The following is a 20,260-nucleotide window of genomic DNA, read 5'->3' on the forward strand; positions in this document are numbered from 1 at the left end:
CAATCTCTTCAAAAAACAACTGCAGCTACAAGTAACAGTGTTTAGACATCTTCATCATTCAGTGGAAGTGTTCCACATTAATTAAGTATATTGCTGAATATAAATACAAAGAACCTTGTTACAGGGCTAGTCCTGAATGTTAAGCTCTAAGTACAGAATATTCAACGTAACTTTGCTTTTGTTTGCTCCCTTAATTTCTGACAATTCCAAAAAAGTTTATATATTTCTAATGTGAAATATTACAAAGCACAAGCAGCTAAATGAATGGAAGGATGAAATACACTTTGCAATGTTTTTAATAACTTACTGATTGTGACATTGTAGTACATGTATTTTTATTTTGATGTAAATTTACTACTGGGTTCCTCAAAGTGTTTGTTTAAGATACTGTAGTTCCACATCTGATTTCTATGGAATGAGCCTATAAAAAAAGAGGTTTGCAACCTTGCCCTATAATCGAACTCTGCCAATGAAATCGTTCTATCAACCTTGCAAAGGTTTTGCCTTTTCGAAATAATTTGAAAGAATAACAGTTGCACTGATGAATTGTATGTACATGTAAAGTGCTGAAGTGCTTTACCACAGCAAAAAACAGCCCACAGATTTCCTGTAAATCACTGTATGCTGTGGTTGATAAATTTTTAATTTCTTATGCTTTTAATTTTTTTTCAGTGCCTAAATATAAAATATTGATGAGCAACAGTAGATACTACAGGGAAGTGATAGCAACATTTTTATATTGACTTGCACTGATTTACATCGTCTTATACTTAAGATGATGTAGAGAAATGCATTACCTTCCAAGGTACTTACAGTATATAGTTTGGGACACGAAATGGCAAGCGACTGCAAGGATGGTGAATTAGCTGGACTTTCTCCAAGCAAATCTTTGTGTTCTATTTTATTGGATTACTGCTTATTAACAATTATACTACAGGTGGCATTTTGTTCTGTACAAATTATCTGTTGAAAGCCTTCAATGAAATAGGTGCAGATTTCTTGTTTGATATTTTGGTTTTGTCAGCAGTTTGCTACAAACTGGTTTCTCAATGTATCCACAATTCACCAGAAGACAGAACATTTATGTCAACGTGATTATCAGTAATATCTGAGTGAAATCTTATTGTATTGTTCTATGTGGTCATTAAGAATTCCAGGTACAGATAGGTGCTGATTGATGTGCAGTAAAAAGATCATCGTTTTTCCATTGTCATAATCCAATTGATTTAACAGGTTTTTGAGCAACCAGATTATGTTACATGCAGTACACTATTCAAACTATTTGAAGGTTATCTGCGATTTTATTCTTTGTGCAACAACAGTTTTATACCATAAAAATAATAAAGTGGTCACTTCAATCCACGATTGTTTGTGGGACATTACTGTATGCAATTGGTTGCCGCATTTCGCCCACAATATACAGTCAATTCACTTTGCTGTATATTCTGTGAAGCGCTTTGAGACGTCTCGAAGACGTGATAAGGCGCTAAATCAAATGCAAGGATTATTATTATTGTTAGTCAAAGTTTGATTGCCAATGTGTAAAGTATTTCAATTTTATCAGTATTATTCTTGCAGTGATCCAAGGATTTCAAGTCAAACTATTTGGAGGTTGTGAGGCTATTAAACTGAGCCGCTTTCACGACATTGTGTTTGCTTTAAAAGCCATCCTAAAGGTGACAGCCCACAAGCACTTTTAACAATGTGCTTTTGATGGTATAAACATGGTGCATCAAACTCATTTAAAAAGTCCTCATGCCACACGTTCCTGTGGAAAGATAGTGATGGGTTTTCTGCTGATGGTAAACAGTAACATTTACCACCGCGGGCTTTATCTACTGTTGACAGTAAGCCTTCGCTTTAATTGTTGAAATACTCCACTGATGAGATTTTCCCATTTAAACACTTGAGGCACAAATCTAGTAAAATAGGGGAGGGGAGATATGTGACCTGGTGGCTACATTGAATACCTTAAAAGTTTTTTAAGTCCCAATGCTTTCTGTGTTTTTCCAACGTCAAAAAGAATAATTGTGTTGTTGATAAATGGCGAGAGCCTTTGAATGCCCTTGTCGTGCCAGGACTTGAAGTCCCTGCCTTGGGCTGCAAGCTGGATGTCTGTTTTGTGTCACATGTCAGATGCTGCTGAGACTGCCCCAGGGACATGGAAGTGGTAGACCTCATCTTGTCATATTTGTACGGGGCTAAGGTGGGGGAGTGGTGCTTTGGGTGTGGAGACACTGGAGTATGATATGGAAAAGTTGCCGTCACTCTTGCTCCATCACTGCCCAAGGGTAGACTGTGTTATTAAAATCTGGATTTGTGTTCTCCAGTAGTAATAGCAAGATCCAACCAGTGGAAAACAACATGTTTTCCTGTTAGATTTTAATAGTCAATTCACTGTACCATATATTCTATGAAGCGCTTTGACACGTCTGAATGATGTGATAATGTGCTATATCAAATTTAAGGATTATTATTATTAGATGTCTGATGCCAACTTTGGGTTTGTTCACGTGCTGGATTAATCTGGCAATCTGCTTGAGTAGATGAGTAAATAAAACATGGGAATCTTTACTGACAGCATTTGGAAAAAGGTTAGGAGTGTGAGTATGATGTTCATTTTGAAGTCAATTTGCACTTATATAGCACCTTTCTCGTAGGATGGTGTCTCAGTGCACTATACAGAAATGCAATAGGATCCTGAGAGAGATGCAAAATATCATGATAGGAGGGGATTGACTGAACATGGAAAGAGATAACGAGGTAGTTAAAGAGGTAGTATTTTAGAATGACTTTGAAAGCAGAGAGGGAGAGAGAGAGAGAGAGAAAAAGGGTGTGAGACAGAAGTATTTGGGGAGAAAGTTCCAGAGCATGGGGACAAAGTGGCTGAAAAGTCAGGTGTAGGGTAAATCTTACAGTAGGTCTGAATTTGCATTGCAGAGGGGAGAACCTAAAAGTGGGAGAGGATAAGGGCGACTGAGTTTGGGATGAGCTGGAGCTGAAGATGTCTGACCTATGAAGGCTGAAAAGGAGAGCATTTGGGAAGCCCTTCACATCAAAACATATAGTTAAAGACTTTCTATTAACCGCAAAGAACAAAATATTCATTCCAACAAAAAAACACATATATACATATATAAAAGTCTATCTGACATGTTTTTGTCATGTGTTAAATTGAAAACATTACATTGAAATGAAGTATTCACCATCTGCTTTACCTAAAATATACAACAATTCATTCTAGATGGCTCGTATAAGATAATTGCACCTCAATTCAGAATTCATTGTAGAGCTTCACTGTGTATCAGGAGAACAAGGCAAATCTTTTCAGCAAAAATTATATGAAATGTTTAAGGCAATTTACAGTTTGTCATACTTTGAAATAGTGTGATAAATTTGAGTTTAAAATCTAATACAAAATCATCCACTTTACAGTATATCCTGCAAAGCTGTTTGAAACCTCTCAACAAAGTGATGAGGTGCTATGATCAAATGCAAGGATTATTATTATTAATAATAATATCTTACTCCTGAGTGAAATGGTCATGATCTTCAATTTTTATTCTGAAAATCTTTGCAATCTTGCATTGTCTCCTTTGTACCACTTAGTCTCTGCAGGTCCCCACCATTTGCTGTTCCAGTTGACAATTACTTTTGCACTTGACTGGGTTCTAGAGGGCAGGCGTAACCCAGAGATATCTCTCCTCAGCCTCCCCTGACCTCTGTTGACAATTCCCCCAGCAACACTGATGAAATCTCAAATTCCTCAGAGTGGGGAAAGGGAATTAATGAACTTTTATCCCACTGCATGTTAACATTGCAACCTGCCACCCATCTGCACCTCCCTCTATCAACTCCCAATGCTGCCACAGATTTAAAAAAATTAGACTACTAAAGCTTACGCTTTTAGACTTTGTTATCTCCTCAATGCAATGCATTAAAATACATTTGCTCGCAAACTTACTGAGTTCATGCAGAATGAATTGGAAGTCTATTAAATATTTCCTTTGTTGTTTTATCATTTTTATCACTGCACGTCCAAAAAGGATGTTGCTTAATTGATCACAATCTTGAATGCTTTACAGCACTTACATTTTGAAAGCAGGGTTTGTCTCCATCTACAGGTAAGCAGAGCCTGGTCTTAGGTAAGTTTAATGTCTTGATCAGATGGTACCTCTAAGGAACTCTGCAAAACTGCCTCTGTTACTCCTTACACACTCGGCTCCAATTTTCAATCAGGGCCACTGTGGAGAGCAAGCACTGTCCCAAGAAAAGAGAAAATGTATAGGATCATTGATTTACATTTATATAGTGCCTTTCACTTTCACTTACTAAACAGATAATGGGATAACCTTGGATAAAAGTCACAAAATACAGTTTGCAAATGTCTCATTGTAAACCATGTTTCACATTTCCTTGGAATTCCAGCATCAAACTCTCCAGACAACTTATTTTCAATTGTAGCAAATTACTTCTCTTAAGCAATTTTTTTATTAAAATCAAAAATGGTAAACAATAAACTATCACATCCAGCAATGAGGATAATTGTCTCTTCAACTTATCGAACTCAAGGACAAATAAAAGGCAAACCTCAAAGTACCCAATCTTAAAGCTATTAACATTGCTAACCTAAATCAATCATCTTCTATTTCTGACTGTATATTTTGAGGACAAACACAGCAGCCAATGTCCCACAAACAGCAATGGAGTGAATAATCAATTTTATCTGGGGGATTGTTGGCCAAGACACTGAGAAAAAAAACTCCCTTGTAAGTACACTTCATGTAAAGAAGTATGGTCTCAATTCTGCGATATCTAGAAGCTTTTAAAATAGATAAATGTCAACACAAATGAAACAAATGTAACTGTAGGATGAATTAGCCTAATAAGACTTCATAAATAAGTCTTCAGTAACCATGAGGAGCAAAACAAGACCAATAGGTGGCGACAAAGATCCAGGAACAAGCTCATCATTTATAAAACAGTGATTTCTCAAACAAAAACAATAAATTGTATTTATATAATGATTTTCGCGAAGGGAAGACATCCCAAGGCACTGGACAGTCAAGGGTCAACATTACAAATAATAATCATCCATACCAAAATCATTGGAAATTGCTTCACAAGATAATTGCTGTGAGGTATACTGACTGTATCTGTAGGTAAATGATAAAGCCAATTTCAAACAGCATTTCACACTGATGTGATGGAATATTGAACGACTATCTGAACAGAAAAAATGGGACCTCGGTTTAGTGATTCATCTGAAGAACGGTGCCGCCAAGAATACAGACTCCCCCGAACCCTGCCCCCCCAGCAGTGCACTGAAATGCCAACGGAGCCTGTGAACCAATGTTGGGGATCGAACAGTAGAAACTTCTGATCTAGAGCCAAAAGTGCAACTAACTGAGCCAAACTGGCTCATATGTCCCAGTTTGCTTGAAGATCCATCAGAAAGAAGAGGTCAAACTGAAATCTGTAAAGCTTGTTTAATAATTTTAAGGAGATCATCTCCTCCATTCTATTACCTTTTCAATGTAGTTTATCAACATAAACTTTTCAGTTTGGTTTGGATAAGTTACACTCACTGATCTACCCCACAAGGAACTAGGCCCCACTAACCAATTTCACTTTGTAGTCCTACAATCTGAAAACAAAACAAGCATTTTCATCCATCAATCTGTGTTGAGTTTGCAATCAGGTCACCCAGTAGCGAAAGAACAATGTACGAAGCCTCCTTATGATTCAGCTTACTTTTAAATGAAAAGTTAAAAGTTAAACATAGTTTATGACACCAGACTGGAATTCCTTATAACGTAGGTATTCCCCCCACCCCCCACCTTCTGTCACAAAGGATATTAGTTTTGTCAGATTTTCACAGACTTACAGTTTGTTAAATGTTTTAGTTATGGCTCAGTTCCAATTCCAACAAGATGTACATTCTTTACATTGGAGGGGGGGTGGGGGTTGAGCGGCGAGAGAGAAAAAGTCAAATGATTTATTGAAAAAAGAAAACATATTTGAGCGTTTACATTTAAATGCACTTGACCCATTAAAAATGGTCAACTGCATTAACAAGGACAAAAGTCCTTTGTGCATTCGGAACATTGTTTTGCTTGTTGCGTAATTTGCAGTAACACCATGGCTGTCAGGAGCTGGAAGAGTGACTATATAGTCTTCTGGGGCTTTGCACGATATTTCATGATGCTTTAGTCGACATGTATCCGATCTTGGATGGTCCAGCAATGGCACTTGTCCCCAGTGGTCCAATGGAGACATTTCTATGACTAGATATTATTCTTGCAAAAATTCAAACCTCATATGTATGGCAGAGAAACTGTAAGTCAGGGCCAAAAAAACAAACCCTGAGATTATTCAAACATCGTGGCCATGTTTATTAGTTTGTCTTAAATTGGAAACAGGTGCAATCGTAATAGATTAAGAACAATTCCTTTTCTTTTTATTTGGCCAGACATTTGTTGAGTGTGCTACCGATTTAAGCTTTAGTTTAAAAAAAATCTAAATTTGTGGGTAATAGGCGAGCAAAGTGAATAGGTGACTTAAAATTCCAATTACTAACGTAATTATACGTTGTGCTCCATTTGGAATCAGGTTACGAAGAGAACCTGGTTCGAATCGCAGCATCATTTTTTTGAAAAAAAATAATAATACTGATTATTTAACAACATAAATAAAATCGGCATTACAGCTGTCAGATGCTTGCAATCTTGTATGTGATACTTTGGTCCTGTTTGTACTCCCACATTACCTCATGCACCATTGGTCCTTCTGGGCATATTGGCATAGAGTTTCTGTCGATTGGCTCGACTCAGTGGGATTCCAGATTTACGAATTATTTGTGAATCCAGGTTATACAGTCGCCTGCAGTTTTGTCTCCAATGTTGGAATAACTTGAATGCTGGCAGGGATTGACAGTACCATAAAGCTCTATTTTGATGTATGTAATCATTCATAATTAGTGTCGTCTATTAGTTGCAATATTGGCTTGATCGAGTTATGCAGTGCACTGCTCATAATAAATAGCTAAGAAACTTGGAACTGAATAATTGTTGCCTAGCAATCCTAGGGCCCTTTTTGTTCCATCCCAAATTTGTTGGTGAGGTTACAACTTCCCATCAGTATAAAAAAGCCACTTCATCATTTTCAAGGACTGCTTTCACTCAGCAAAGAATACATCAGTGATTCCCCAGATAGGGTTGTGTTTATTTAATGACCGGCGTGGGACATTTCCACAATGCTCAACTGATTCCAAAGGAATAGCATTTATCATAAAAATGTTAAAGGCGGAGAATGTGCAGTAGTAATGTACCCAAATAGATGAGAAGTGTGTCAAAAAGAAAACTGTTTTGTTTCTGGTGACGCAAATGGACCAACTAAGCTCAAGTATTGCAATCTCAAGGGGCAGGAGAATAGATTTTTCAGCTCTTTCCAAACTTCAACAAACTCCAAGACCCACGCTGTGATAAGTGTTGTAAATTTGTAAGAGAAAATTTCTTTAAAAAAAACACTGTGATATTCCAGTGTATACCTACTGCACCTGCTTTCAATTCTGCAGCAAATTACAGTATTACATTAAGTATAGGGATGAGCGTTTAAGATAATTTCAGACTTTGGATTCCTGGACTCAAGATGACGAGGATATTCAGGAATTGGGCTAGATCCCGCCCAAAATATAATATGGCTATGATTATTTGCTAACCAATTGTTAGAGCTTTGTATCAATTGAAATTGGTTAGGGAAGTAGTCCTATGAAGTTAAATTTCTATCCAATACATTTAGAATGCTTTGCTACTTATAAATAGTGGAGGGATGTTTAATGGCCAAGTTTTAAAGTGGTTTATACCTGATGCTAAAAGTGTAGCTTAAATCAGTTCTGTCCCACTCCAGGAGGTGGTTTTAGAGATGAAGTGATGCCATCAGCTGACTAATAAACTTGTATTTTACTTACTGCAGCTAGTTTGAAACAAACTTTTAAAACCTAAAAGAAAAAAAAAGCTATTTTAAAAATGTGTGGGTGGTAAAATGGGTATTTTAATGTAAATGAAAGAGCCAGTGGAATTCAGTGCCAGTCAGCATAGCTCACTACTCATTGCTCAGCCACTGGTAAGAGGAATTTAAACTGGGTGGCATCAATCAGGTTTCCTGATCCAATTTGCAGACTGCTACTGGGTTTCAAATCACCAGATTCCAGAAGTATTGAAGTGGCGTTGATCAATGCAGTTTGGAGGTTGAATAAACAGAGAATCTGTAGAATAACTGGAGTTTAGGTGACATTATTTGCACTCAAATTTCTTGATCAGAAAGGAGTGCTACTGCCTTGCCTCAAGAGCAAAGCTTTTAAACTTTAATTCTTACGTTTGAAAAGCTCTCCATTCGCTGGAATCAAGTATTTAAGTTTTAAATGCTAGCAAGGAGTCAGTGAGATAGTCCACTGTTCTATTATGAATATCGTTGGCATTTGAACTCCCATGAGAGATTCTTAAGTATACCTGATCAAAGGGTGATGCAAGTAGGGCACCACAGCTTGGGGCCCAAAGAAAAGAATGCAGAGGCCAATCCCCACAGTCAGAGAGATACGGAAATATTAGATAAACTAGAGCTTTTCAGCCTTGAAAGGAGATGTCAGAGATAGAGAATCTTACAGAAGTCTACAAGATGCTGAATGGGATAGCGAAAGTAAACTTAGATCATATCAACACACCCAATACCCAAGGCCTCTCACCCCAACTATTTTCCAAACCTTTGAAACAAAAACGTCCGCTGTGGCAATGTTGCTGTTTTTTGGCGCCATATTTCACATACTAAATAGAAGTGGTATTGAACACCTAATTATCCAGTTACCAATTTTAAGTATAGAAAACATTAACTAAATAATTGCATGTGATACTTAAAAAAATGCCTCCCTCAGAAAAAGCTGTCTGTCCTATGTACAGAAACTCAAACTGAAAAGAATATGTTCATATATGTGCTCATTTGATTGGGTGCCTACTTGATGCCATTTGTCATCAGGTCAGTGTTAAGTTTTAAAAAACAAGACTATCTGGTAAGCATCATCCAACCAGGTTAAAGGTAACACAACAATCTAAAATAGGATATGACGCTCAGAAAAGTAAGAAGTAACAGTCTGCAATATCGGAGGCTTTTTGGAACAATTCTCAGCACAATTTTCCATCCTTTACTAACCTCACCCCCGGTTACTTTCTTCAAAGTATTGACTCATACTTAGGTTATTCCTGAGGCCATTCTTATAGACAGTGAGCATTGAGAAGTTATTGTGAGAAGGTGGAGATCACAGCTGAGCCTGTTCCTGTTTATACATGTGTCTATCCAGTAAGGGTGACTGGATTATTGGAAAACTGAATAACAATTTTTTTCTCTCTCCACAACATAGAGGCACTGACGCCAATTTGTAGCGACCCAATTGTTTCTCCAGCTGAGATCAGTTCATTCGGCACAGGCTAGGAATTGAACCTGAGATCTTGCTGATCTTTGTTGCTCAGTATCACACACTCGGTGATGCATTTACCCATCAACAAAACAGCGGAACCTTCACTTTTCCAGGTTTCTAATAGTTTCTGATGAATAAACAGCATATCGTTTAGATATGTTTCCGAGTGTGATTAGTCCAAATATCCTCAAGCCTGATTCAATTATCATCTTTTCCTCTCTGCAAATCAATCTTGGCAAATTCAATTAACATTCATTCATATATGTGACTTTTATATCTGAGTTCCCCCTTCCCCCAAAAAACAGCTTCATCTTAAAAGAGCCCCCAATGTTGCAGAAACAATTGCCTTTCAGAAATAACCAGAAATCCTTAAAAATGTTTTATTTTATTTGTTGCTCTCTATTCAATACTGAAATGGTTATATTACACTTTAAATTATAAGTGCTTTGTAGACAGAGTAACTGGTGCCCATTGAATGGGTACATTAAATGACTGTACCTTGCACACATTCTAAATATTTGCTTTACTAATGCTTGTAAAAGAATAACTGAAGGTATTTGTGGTTCTTTGATCTGCACAAATACAGTTTCAATTCTAAGCCAGCAAACACATATTTTGTGCAGAAATGCACATTTCATTTGTGAAACAATGGAACCGTAGAAACTCCAGCATGCTTATCAGCAATTAACAGTATCTAGGCAACCTTCACCAAGCCATAACAAGCATTATGTCAAATAGTGGGCAGAATTTTCTCTTATAATAGCAGTTATCTTCAATGCAAATACATTGAACATATCGATATTGAACTGGTAAACAAAAACTAGTTTTGTCATCTTTGTATAATGTGAATGCTAGAGGTTTAGTACGAGTACAGAGATGAAAATATCATTAGAAATGTGCATTAGCAATCCATAGTTTGATTCTCCATGTACTCCACAAATAGGTTATGTAGGCAAAGCAGGTGTTTGTGGCTGCTGCAACTATTTCTTCATAAGTCAGTCATCTCTAACCATAAACTGTCTACATGGTAAGACTCAATTATTTTAATCACCACATGCTCAACTGAGACATGTTATTTGCACAATGCAAACTTCATTTAATTTCCAGATGGAATCTTAAAGTGTTGACGGAATAGCAGATGTACCATTATTTCTATTTGTGGTGTACACTTGTCAGTGAAAGCACATATTAACAAATGGTGCAAAGGCAGGACCCGCTATTAGTCTGGCAAACTTAATCAGCAGCTTGATATCAATGGCCAACCTATGTCTGGCTTCCAGCTTCCTCTGTTTGGTTTCCAGGTTCTTCCCTCTATTTATTTAAATGCTATGTTGCTCTTTCTTTCATTCACTGAAATTTCGTTCAATTTCAATTGTTTCCTTCAGCAATCAACCAAATTTGTTTCTATAAATATTATTCTTTGAAATCATCAACCTTTCAGCTTCTATTTTACGATACAATTCACAATTTATATTGCACCTTTCACATCAGGAGAATGTCTCAAAGTGCTTAATATTGTTAATTTTTTTTTTGTTTTTAGAGATTGCTCTATAGAATAGAGCCTTGTTCCCTATATTCCATAAATTCAGATCGTATCAATGTTGATGACTGAAATGGTGCTTAATAAAGAGGTGTTGATCAAGAATGGGCCCAGACTCAAGTCCATTCAGTTCCTTATCTGATCTTCATTGAGGTGGAAGGCACTGAGTGGTAGTTGCAACACATGTTGGAGACTTGGGAGAAGTAAGTCACAACTGCTGCCTCCTGCACCTATTTAGTTACACAGGGAGTTAGCACCACCCTTGTAAATGAAATATACTGAATCAAAATTAAAAAAGGAGAATTTACCAATTTACCTATAGAACAAAATCCAACAAAGCTGGAGCACGTTGATGGTATTCCTGTTGAATAAATGATTTGTTGGGCTATCAAGATCCTGAAAGATTATTCAAACATAGAGCCTTGTGTTGCTGCTGCTGGCATGGAAGAGCTACAGCTGCTTTAACATGTTGAAAGGGACACTGTGAAGAAGTATGAAACGCTGTTGAATATGTGCAAGGAAGATTGCTGTGTGAGACGCAGAGAAAGTCCATTCGGAATATCCTTTCCGCACATGCATTATAGTTTCAATAAAGGATGCAAATCACATGTTCATAAATTTCCATGGTGTTTCAAAGCACTTGCCTGATGCTAAAAAAAACTAGTTTCAAGCACTGTTCAAACATTCATTGGACCGTGTGATTCATTACATAACTTCAGCAGTCAACAGATAAGGGGCTAAAGTACTGTTATTTGCATTTTAAAAAACATAACTGAGAGAGAATAGAAATGTGCCACGTAATACAGTGCAAAAGCTTTCAGGTTATATGGAGGGAGAAAACTCAGCAAGAAATATTTAAAAAGTGGAGAAATTACAAGTTATAATGAATTTAGTCAAAATATTAATTCAGTCAAAATATTAATTCATTGAAGTTTGTGAAAATAAACTAATAAATATACCAATCAGAGTTTAGTTTCATATCTTTGAATGCACGAATTGTGCAACATCAAAATGTACCCAGAATATGCTAAAGGTTAGACAAGTAACTAAAATTTGAAGGCCCTGGCAAATCTCAAAGATTGTTTTGTTTTCTAAAAATATGGTTCGATTACTCATGATAACATTTAGGATTATTTTATTAGCTGGGCTCCACCCACACATGCACCAACATGCATCTCTTGTGCAAGTACCTTTGTGCTGAAAAGCCCAGAGTGTTGAAATAATGCATTAAAATCAGCAACATATTTTTTTAATAAAGTCATAGAACCATGGAAATGGAAAGCACAGAAGTTGGCTGTGAGCCCATTATGTCTGCTTTGCCGCTCTGAAAAAGCTATTGCTTAGTTCCATTCTCCTACTTTCTACAAATTCCTTCTGATAGTTCTCGTTTTCATATATTTATCCGATTCCTCTTAATTGATAATATTACCTTTAATAAACAGCAAGATTATACGTTTTACAGGGAACTTGGTGGCACCATGGTTGAGACGTCAGCTTTGTATTCAGTTCTGACAAAAGGTCATTTACCTGAAACATGAATTCATTTTCCTCTCTCCATGAATGCTGCCTGATCTGCTGTGTGTTCCCAGTGACTTCTGTGTTTATGTCAGCTTTTAATTGTTGGCTGTGGTAATTTTTCGTACTGTATAGAGAAGAAGATTCATACAGTGAACAAACAATAGACCTAAGTGTCTGTAGTTTGTCTATGGTGTGAATTCAATGTCGGGAGAAGAGGGTTCTGGAGCTGTTATACTGCTGTTATATTGCTAGCTTCAAATCACTCACTTGGAGTCGAGTCCAAGTTAAAAGAAAACTTTGTTCAGGCAAATGTGTGCAAGAGTCTTTAAACTGGCACCAAATGGCAATTAATTGTAAAGTCTAAAGTATTGGGCATGGGTGACCATCTCTTTGACAACATAAAAAGACTTGCATTGAATCAACACAAACCAAGTATTAGAAGTGCATTATGACTCATATTGTGAGGTGTGCCTGGGAGTGCCTGAAGCTCAAGTAAAGTCTTCTATTTTCTAGAATTGACATACTTCACTTGGAAGAACACAACTTTAATTGACAATAAAGTACTTGAAACTATTCAGGATTGTAGCAGTCCAGCATTATTCCACTTAGGAGTATCACTCATCAAAACTTTTTAAACTTTGCCAGGTTGAAATGACTGTAGTGCAGGGAACTCCCTTTTCTAACTGCAGTTCATTAAATGATTCCATAGTTCACACTTGCTCTTTAATCATTTAACAATTAAGCAATAATCCTTGAATTTGATGTGGCTCCTTTCATGTCAGGAGCCTGTCTCGAGGGAGCTTCACAGGATTTCCTATAAAATGTGTAGTGACTCTATGATTTTTTAGTCATGATAATAGCAAACAGTTTTCAAAATCTGCTTTTAGGGTATGCAAAGAAAGTGCAGTGTGTAAAGGTCTAGCCAAAGCAAAACCAGTAGTACATAGTGTGAAACAGAAGGTCATCTTGGAAACTGTACATTTTGATTGCAAAAGTTTTGAAGTGTGATCTTGCAACATCAATAAGACCTCAGACATCCGGAATGCATCTTAATCATGGATGTAGTTGTTATTACTGATACCAGTATGAAATGCACAATGATAATGGTACCTCCCTAAAACCTTACCAAGCCACATGTTCCCTCTCCTCAGTATGCATTGATCTGCCTGCCCCAGCATCAGCTGTTAGGCCTTCAGTCTTTCAGCCCCACTCTCTGGAACTCCATCCCAGAGTCCCTTCACTTTGCTCTTTCCCTCACCTCCTTCAAGGTCCAGCCTTCCTCTTTGACTGCGCCTTCGGTCATCTTCCCACCCCTTTGACCCCCACCCCTCTCAAATCTACCCCCAGTTCAGGTGCAGCAACTTAAAGGGTGTGAAATGCACTGTATAAATGCAATTTATTGTTGTTGTAATTGGATCTGCTGACTCCCCACTTACAAACATTCAGGTACATTCACATATCAGGCAGAGCGAGGCAACAACTTGGATTTATATAGCGCCCTCCACGCCAGACGGCGTCTCACAACGCTTCACGGTAACGGATCCCGGGGTCGAGCCAGGGGAGGGGGAGGAAGGTGACCAAAGGCGCAGTTGAAAAGGTCTTCAGCCGAGACCTGAAAATGGGGAGGGGGCGAGGGGAAGGGAGTAGGGATACCATCACAACGTTTCTAAGTTACAAGATGAAAAATTACATTGCTCATAGATTAGGGAATATTCACATTTTGGACAAACATGACCAACAGTCCAAAAATCTTGCCAACCTGTTTGTTTTTTCCCTCCAATGTATTCAATTAGATCAGTTATTCGCAATGTACTGTTTTAAAGATAAATGCATCGACAGATGCCTGGTGCCTGGAAACACCGCAAAATTGTCAGTAAACTCCATCACCGCAGTGCGTTCCAAGATGCTATCTTGCGGGAACAGCAAGTTATCATTGCTTCCTCTCCTTCCTCTTATCTTTTCTGCTTCCTCTTTCTCTTCCTCTCTGTTGTGCTTAGTTTTTCCTTATTTCTCCCTTTCACTCTCACCCCTCCACCCCCATCCCCCATCTCTCTTTCCCCCCTATCCCCTCTCTCTCTCTCTTCATTCACCCTACCCCACCCCTATGGTACTATTGGGTCCGTTGCCTGTCTTCAGACTGATAGCAGCCACTCCCTTTGCACTGCTGGTTTGCCTGTATTGAGTCTTGACAGCCAGGTAGGGCAAGGCAAGGCAAGGCAGGGCAAGGCAGGGCAGGGCAAGGCAAGGCAAGGCAAGGCAGGGCAGCGCAAGGCAAGGCAAGGCAGGGCAGGGCAAGGCAGGGCAAGGCAGAGCAGGGCAGGGCAAGGCAGGGTAAGGCAAGGCAGGGTAAGGCAGGGCAAGGCAAGGCCGGGCAAGGCAGGGCAGGGCAAGGCAGGGTAAGGCAGGGCATGGCAGGGTAAGGCAGGGCAGGGCAAGGCCGGGCAAGGCAAGGCAGGGTAAGGCAGGGCAGGGCAAGGCAGGGTAAGGCAGGGCAAGGCAGGGTAAGGCAGGGCAAGGCAGGGTAAGGCAGGGCAGGGCAAGGTAGGGCAGGGCAAGGCAGCCCTCCCTACTCCCTCAAAGGCGAGGAAACCACCACCACCACCACCGACACAAGAGACCTGAGTGGGTGGGGGGCGGGGAAACGTGTCGAGACGTCGACGGTCCCGCCCTCCTCGGCGTCGGATTTGCATAAACATGTGGATTGACGGGGGGTGTGAGCCAATGGGAGGGAGCGGGGGGCGGGGCCGGCGCGGGAGAGGACAATGTGCAGAGAGATACAGTGTAGCGATGGAGCGAACCCGAGTTCCACTGAGACGCACATTGTTACAGTGACGCTGTGGGCGAACAGCTGAGACAGGACAGGACCGGACAGGGCTTCCCTTCCCCCTCTCGTCACTCCTCTCTATGTATGTGGGTCGTTTCTTTGGGGGGAAACAAAAAGACAATTGTCAATTGTCTCTCTCTTCTCCCCCCACTCTCCTCCTCCTCCTCCACCTCCATCTCCATCTCCTCCTCCTCCACCACCACCACCTTCTTCTTCTTCTTCTTCTTCTCTCCCCTCAAGTGAAGTGTTTGAGGGCTGAGAAAGATGTCGGTCGCCGGTTTGAAGAAGCAGTTTCATAAAGCCAGTCAGGTAGGAAACGGCCGCCTGCTGCCCTGTCAGTTGCCCCCCCCCCCCCCCCCCCCGATCCGCTTGGCTTGTCTATGTCTGTGTGTGTGTGTGTGTGTGTCTGTCTGTGTGTGTGTGTGTCTGTGTCTGTGTGTGTTGTATGTTTGGTGTGATTTTGGGAGGAGGGGGGAGTTGGCCAGACGGATGTTTCACGTTATCATGGCATCCACAGGTCACAGATCCTGTTGTTGGTACACATTGATGGATGGAGGACAAGGTGGGGGGTGGGGTGGGGTGGGGGGGCGGATGTGTTGCTACGCCCTCCGCTGGGTTCTGCATAATTGCAGTAGCACTAAGTGTACATTCATACTGTCTATATTAGTCTAATCCCAACTCAGATTAGTTTTGCAGTTGAGGACTGATCCCAGGTGACATTTCATATGCTCCTACTTTCTTCCTGTCTTGTCTGCCTCTGTTGTTTCTGTTTCAATTCAAAGTAAATGAATGAATGGAAGAAGTTGTCCAAAGTGGATGTAATCTGTGTGAGGCAGCCTTGGGGGTGGGGCGGGGGCTTAAGGCGTTAGCGCCCGGCCTTCTCTGGTTGCTCTCCGTTTCTTTCAGGCTTTCAGAAGCACACAACACACTGCATTGCAGCCCATCAGCTCCATCGGAATTCATCCACAAGGATCAAACATTAACCACAAAACCATTAACTTCAAATTGGTGGCTTAGTTGACCATTCGCGTGGCGTTAAATAGACATTTCCAATAGTTATACACAAGAGCTATGGAACTACTAAATCTAGGATGTCGATAATTGATCGCGAGAGAGTTAGTAAAGTGTGGTTTTTGGTGTAAAATCCTACTCATTAATAGATGTCCAGCTTCCCAGCAGTCGCCAGGTTTCATTTTTGTTAACACGTGAAAATAAATGGATTTAGGAGCTGGAATGCATAAGGTAACCGAGTGCAGAACCTTACTGGAAATTGGGAGAATGATTTTTGTTCTGGAACCTGCGTGGACAGGACAGTACAGGCAGGACCAGGGCAAAGGTGCTAACGTTGCGCTTCCTTGTTTTTACGGGGAGATGTTATGGGCGTGTTCGCTTGCGAAAGGAAACACTTCAGCTAAACAGGTTGCAACATAAACCACAACTGCCAAATGGTACGTTATGCCGATTGGTCTTCACTTCGCTTTTGATCGGGAACATTTGCTGCAATTGAAAACAAACCAGAAAATAATTCATCTCAATGAAGCGTTATTTTTTTTTTCTCGTTGGTATTTTGATGACTTTAGGGTTTGGATCTAAATTCAAGCTTCTCTGACAGCGCAGAGGAAATAATATCCTGGGGTACGGTATATAGTTTGGGGGGTGGGGGCATGACATGTGCCTGTGACTGCCTCGAAAGCGAACTCGATAGAGCTTGCTCTTCTTTCGCTTAGCAATTCTTATTTTCTTATATGCATGACTGAAGCTGTTATAACAACAACAACTTGGATTTATATAGTGCCCTCCATGCCAGACGGCATCTCAGAGCGCTTTATAATGTATAGCAGGGCAATACTACAAGGAGTAAGGTGTTGTGTGTGATAATGAAATTCACCCATGTATTTATTATTCTTGTCAGAAGCCAAATATACTAGGATTGTTTAAGCTGTGTGTTTATTTACAAGTTTGAGCTGGTGCGGTGTTTGTTTTGAGAAGAATCAAGGTGGTTGGCATTTGACATACCACTGTTTAATATGCACTGTAATCAGTGGCGGACTGGCTCCCCAAAAGGGCTCGGGATGCCGATGTAAGATCAGTTAAAAGGAGGGCAATTTGTGTGTGTGGGAGTTGGGGAGGGAGGCAAAATTGGAAGTTCTGAACTTGGCTGCACGGGTTGGTAACCATCAGGAGCCACTCACAGCGTGTTTGGGAAATTTCCTGATTTCCCATATACCCGGTCCCCCCGACTATAATACTTACCCCATCCCAGACAAATAATACATTGGAGTGCACACTCCTTCAAGTTGACGTTTTGGCCTTAATCAATGTCATAAAGCCCCCTGTCCATGAAAACCTAGTAAGTGGCACCTCAAATGTCAAGGTGGTTGGCATGTCGCAAGCTGTCCTGTATAGGTTCTTCCTTCAAACTGAAGGCAGATGTCTATTGAACAACTTGCAGGAAAACTTTGAAGCTTGCGACAACAGCTGCTAGAAAGCATTACCTGGTTCATTAACTTGCACCCAGATATCCAGCGGTTGAGGCCTAACTTGATTGGTAAGTAAATAGGAAAGCAGCTGTACTTCTGCAACTGATGCAAGCCATGCTCAGTGGTGCGCAAGATGTGTGTACTCTCCAACTAACCTATTCCACAAGTTACTTGAACAAACTCAGCTTCTCCATAACTTAGATTCCTGGAAGTAACGTGGTTGCTAACCCGTGTACAGTACTCTCAAATGGCAGATAACGATGATGTGATCTGAATGACACACAATGTTCTAGATAGGCCTGACCAATTGCCTTGCATAGCAACAATATAATCTCTTCTGACTTGTGTTACATCCATCTGCAAAAGTGACCATAGTTTGAAATTCTGGTTGGTATTGGGTGAAGCATTTTTGGTCATGCGCAGTTATGATGATGAAATGCCATAAGCAGCTGGCATTGCTACACATTACGTTGACTGAAATTGCTGTTCACTGGTGCCTTATTTGGCTTTTTTTGTTACTGCAGCCAAGTATCAGGATAATGGTTTCATAGATTTGTCCACAATCATTTTTGTGATGGGAATACTAGAACCATTCCATTCAGTACATAACTGCGTTATTTGGTTCCTTGCTCCCACACTCATTTGATTATAAATTACTTTCCTTAGTAAATATCTTGCATATGATGCATACAGTTAATCAGGCTACTTTTAAAACCTTTGGAAACTGCAAATTTGGGGAGACTATTTGCAGGCAACCAGACACATGTTAATTTTATGTGGGCACATCTCCTTTGCTGTCAGTGTATATCTTACAGTCAATGATTGCAGCCTTTCTCCCCGCTGAAACATTGCTCAGCATTTTACACACTGACCTGCCTCCTGTTTTCTGACTCTGCAACTTTATGGCAGCTCCACCCTCACTAATGTTCAATTCAACAAAACAAAATTTGGAAATGTTTGCAATGGTCATTCATGTAACAAAATAGTTTTAACTTTCTTTAACCTTTTTTTCATCAATTGTGCAAATGAGCTGTTTTGCCACCCCTTTCTCACACTGCTGAATGAAGATTTTTAATGAATTCATAGAATAGTTTCAAAGCCATGTGATAATGCACTTACGCTGGGTGCCTGAAATGTTATTATACTGGTGTGAATTATCCCATAATGGTCAGGCCCACATAACACATTCCGGAATTTTGTTTTCACATGTACTTGTTGCAATGCTTTTATAATTTGTACACTGAAAATAACGTCACAAAAATACTTTTTTCAGTTGACAGGAATGATTCTGCCTCTGTGTAAGCATCATGAATACTCTTATCACAATGAAAGTTGCCCCAGATGTCTGTGAGGATCACAAGATTGGTTTGGATGATGAAGCCCCTTCAGCCCATTTTATCTCATCCATGCTGTTTCTTGTTGTCCCCTGGGATATATGTAAGAGAAGCTTCATATGACTGGCCCTCCAAATCCCCTCCTTCTGCCGCTTCCCTTACCCACCCAGTTGGGAAGCATCACACATCTCAGTGCCTTCTCTTGATCTGCTCAGCGTGAAGCATTGAGGTCACGAGCGTTTAACTATTCACTGACTGAATATGCTGGAATATTCAGTCACCAAACCACTGCACTGAACTAATGGTGCAATTTCTGATTCCATTCATCATGTTGAAAATGGGCAGACCCTATACAAGTGATAAATGAGCTGCTATCGCTCTTCTTTTCCAAAACGAATGCTTTAACATGGTTATATCGGAAATAATTATCCATTGCCCTAAATGTTTACTGCTTTATTATCATGTTGGTGATAAACAGCTGCAACGGGTGAAATACTAGCACATAAGTTTGCTATTCAAACTGTATTGTAAATACCTTGTATATATATGGAATACTATTGCAATGCCAAAACATTTGTTTACTTCAACTATGAGCTCCGCCATCAATATAAGGAGTTTGATAGTATTAACTGTAAGTAAGTAGTTTGTGCAATAGAAAATTATTTATTTAGTGGAGGAAACCATTCACCCATTTTGCTGGTGCCAAGTTAGCTTCCCACTGGAAAGTGCACAGTCATAGATTTTAATTTCCTACGTTCTGATCTGAAAGAGGTGATGTCACTTGAAAGCTCTGTTATAATTTTTATTTTGTGATAGGATAGAATACAATAAATAATTCTTGCATTTGCTGTCGTGACTTTCACAGCGCAGTCTCGCAAAGTGCTTCACAGGATTTACTGTAAAGTCTAGTGACTCTGTATTTTGTAGGTCAGAGCCTCCAAACAATAACAACAACAGCTTGCATTTGTATAGGACCATTCATGTAGGATAATGTCTCAGTGCTGTACAATGGCACGGTTGGATGCTGAGTAAAGGAAAAGTGGGAGGGGAAGGTGACCATAGGCGCAGTCGAAGAGGTAGGTTTTCAGGTGGGAT

General features: G+C 39.8%; 1 protein-coding gene across 2 annotated transcripts in view; it reads left to right on the forward strand.

Annotated features, from left to right (window-relative positions):
• The first annotated feature begins 15,584 nt into the window (after positions 1–15,584).
• Positions 15,585–20,260, forward strand: part of sh3gl3a (SH3-domain GRB2-like 3a) — a 28,289-nt gene continuing 23,613 nt past the window's right edge. For both annotated transcript variants that reach the window (XM_042344115.1, XM_042344116.1), the window contains exon 1: positions 15,585–15,660. In XM_042344115.1, coding sequence (XP_042200049.1) covers positions 15,616–15,660 — 45 coding nt within the window. In that variant the 5' untranslated portion in view covers positions 15,585–15,615. The remainder of the gene's footprint in view (positions 15,661–20,260) is intronic.

This window comes from Callorhinchus milii, unplaced genomic scaffold (genome assembly GCF_018977255.1).
Source record: "Callorhinchus milii isolate IMCB2004 unplaced genomic scaffold, IMCB_Cmil_1.0 Scaffold26, whole genome shotgun sequence".
Classification (NCBI taxonomy): Eukaryota; Metazoa; Chordata; class Chondrichthyes; order Chimaeriformes; family Callorhinchidae; genus Callorhinchus; species Callorhinchus milii.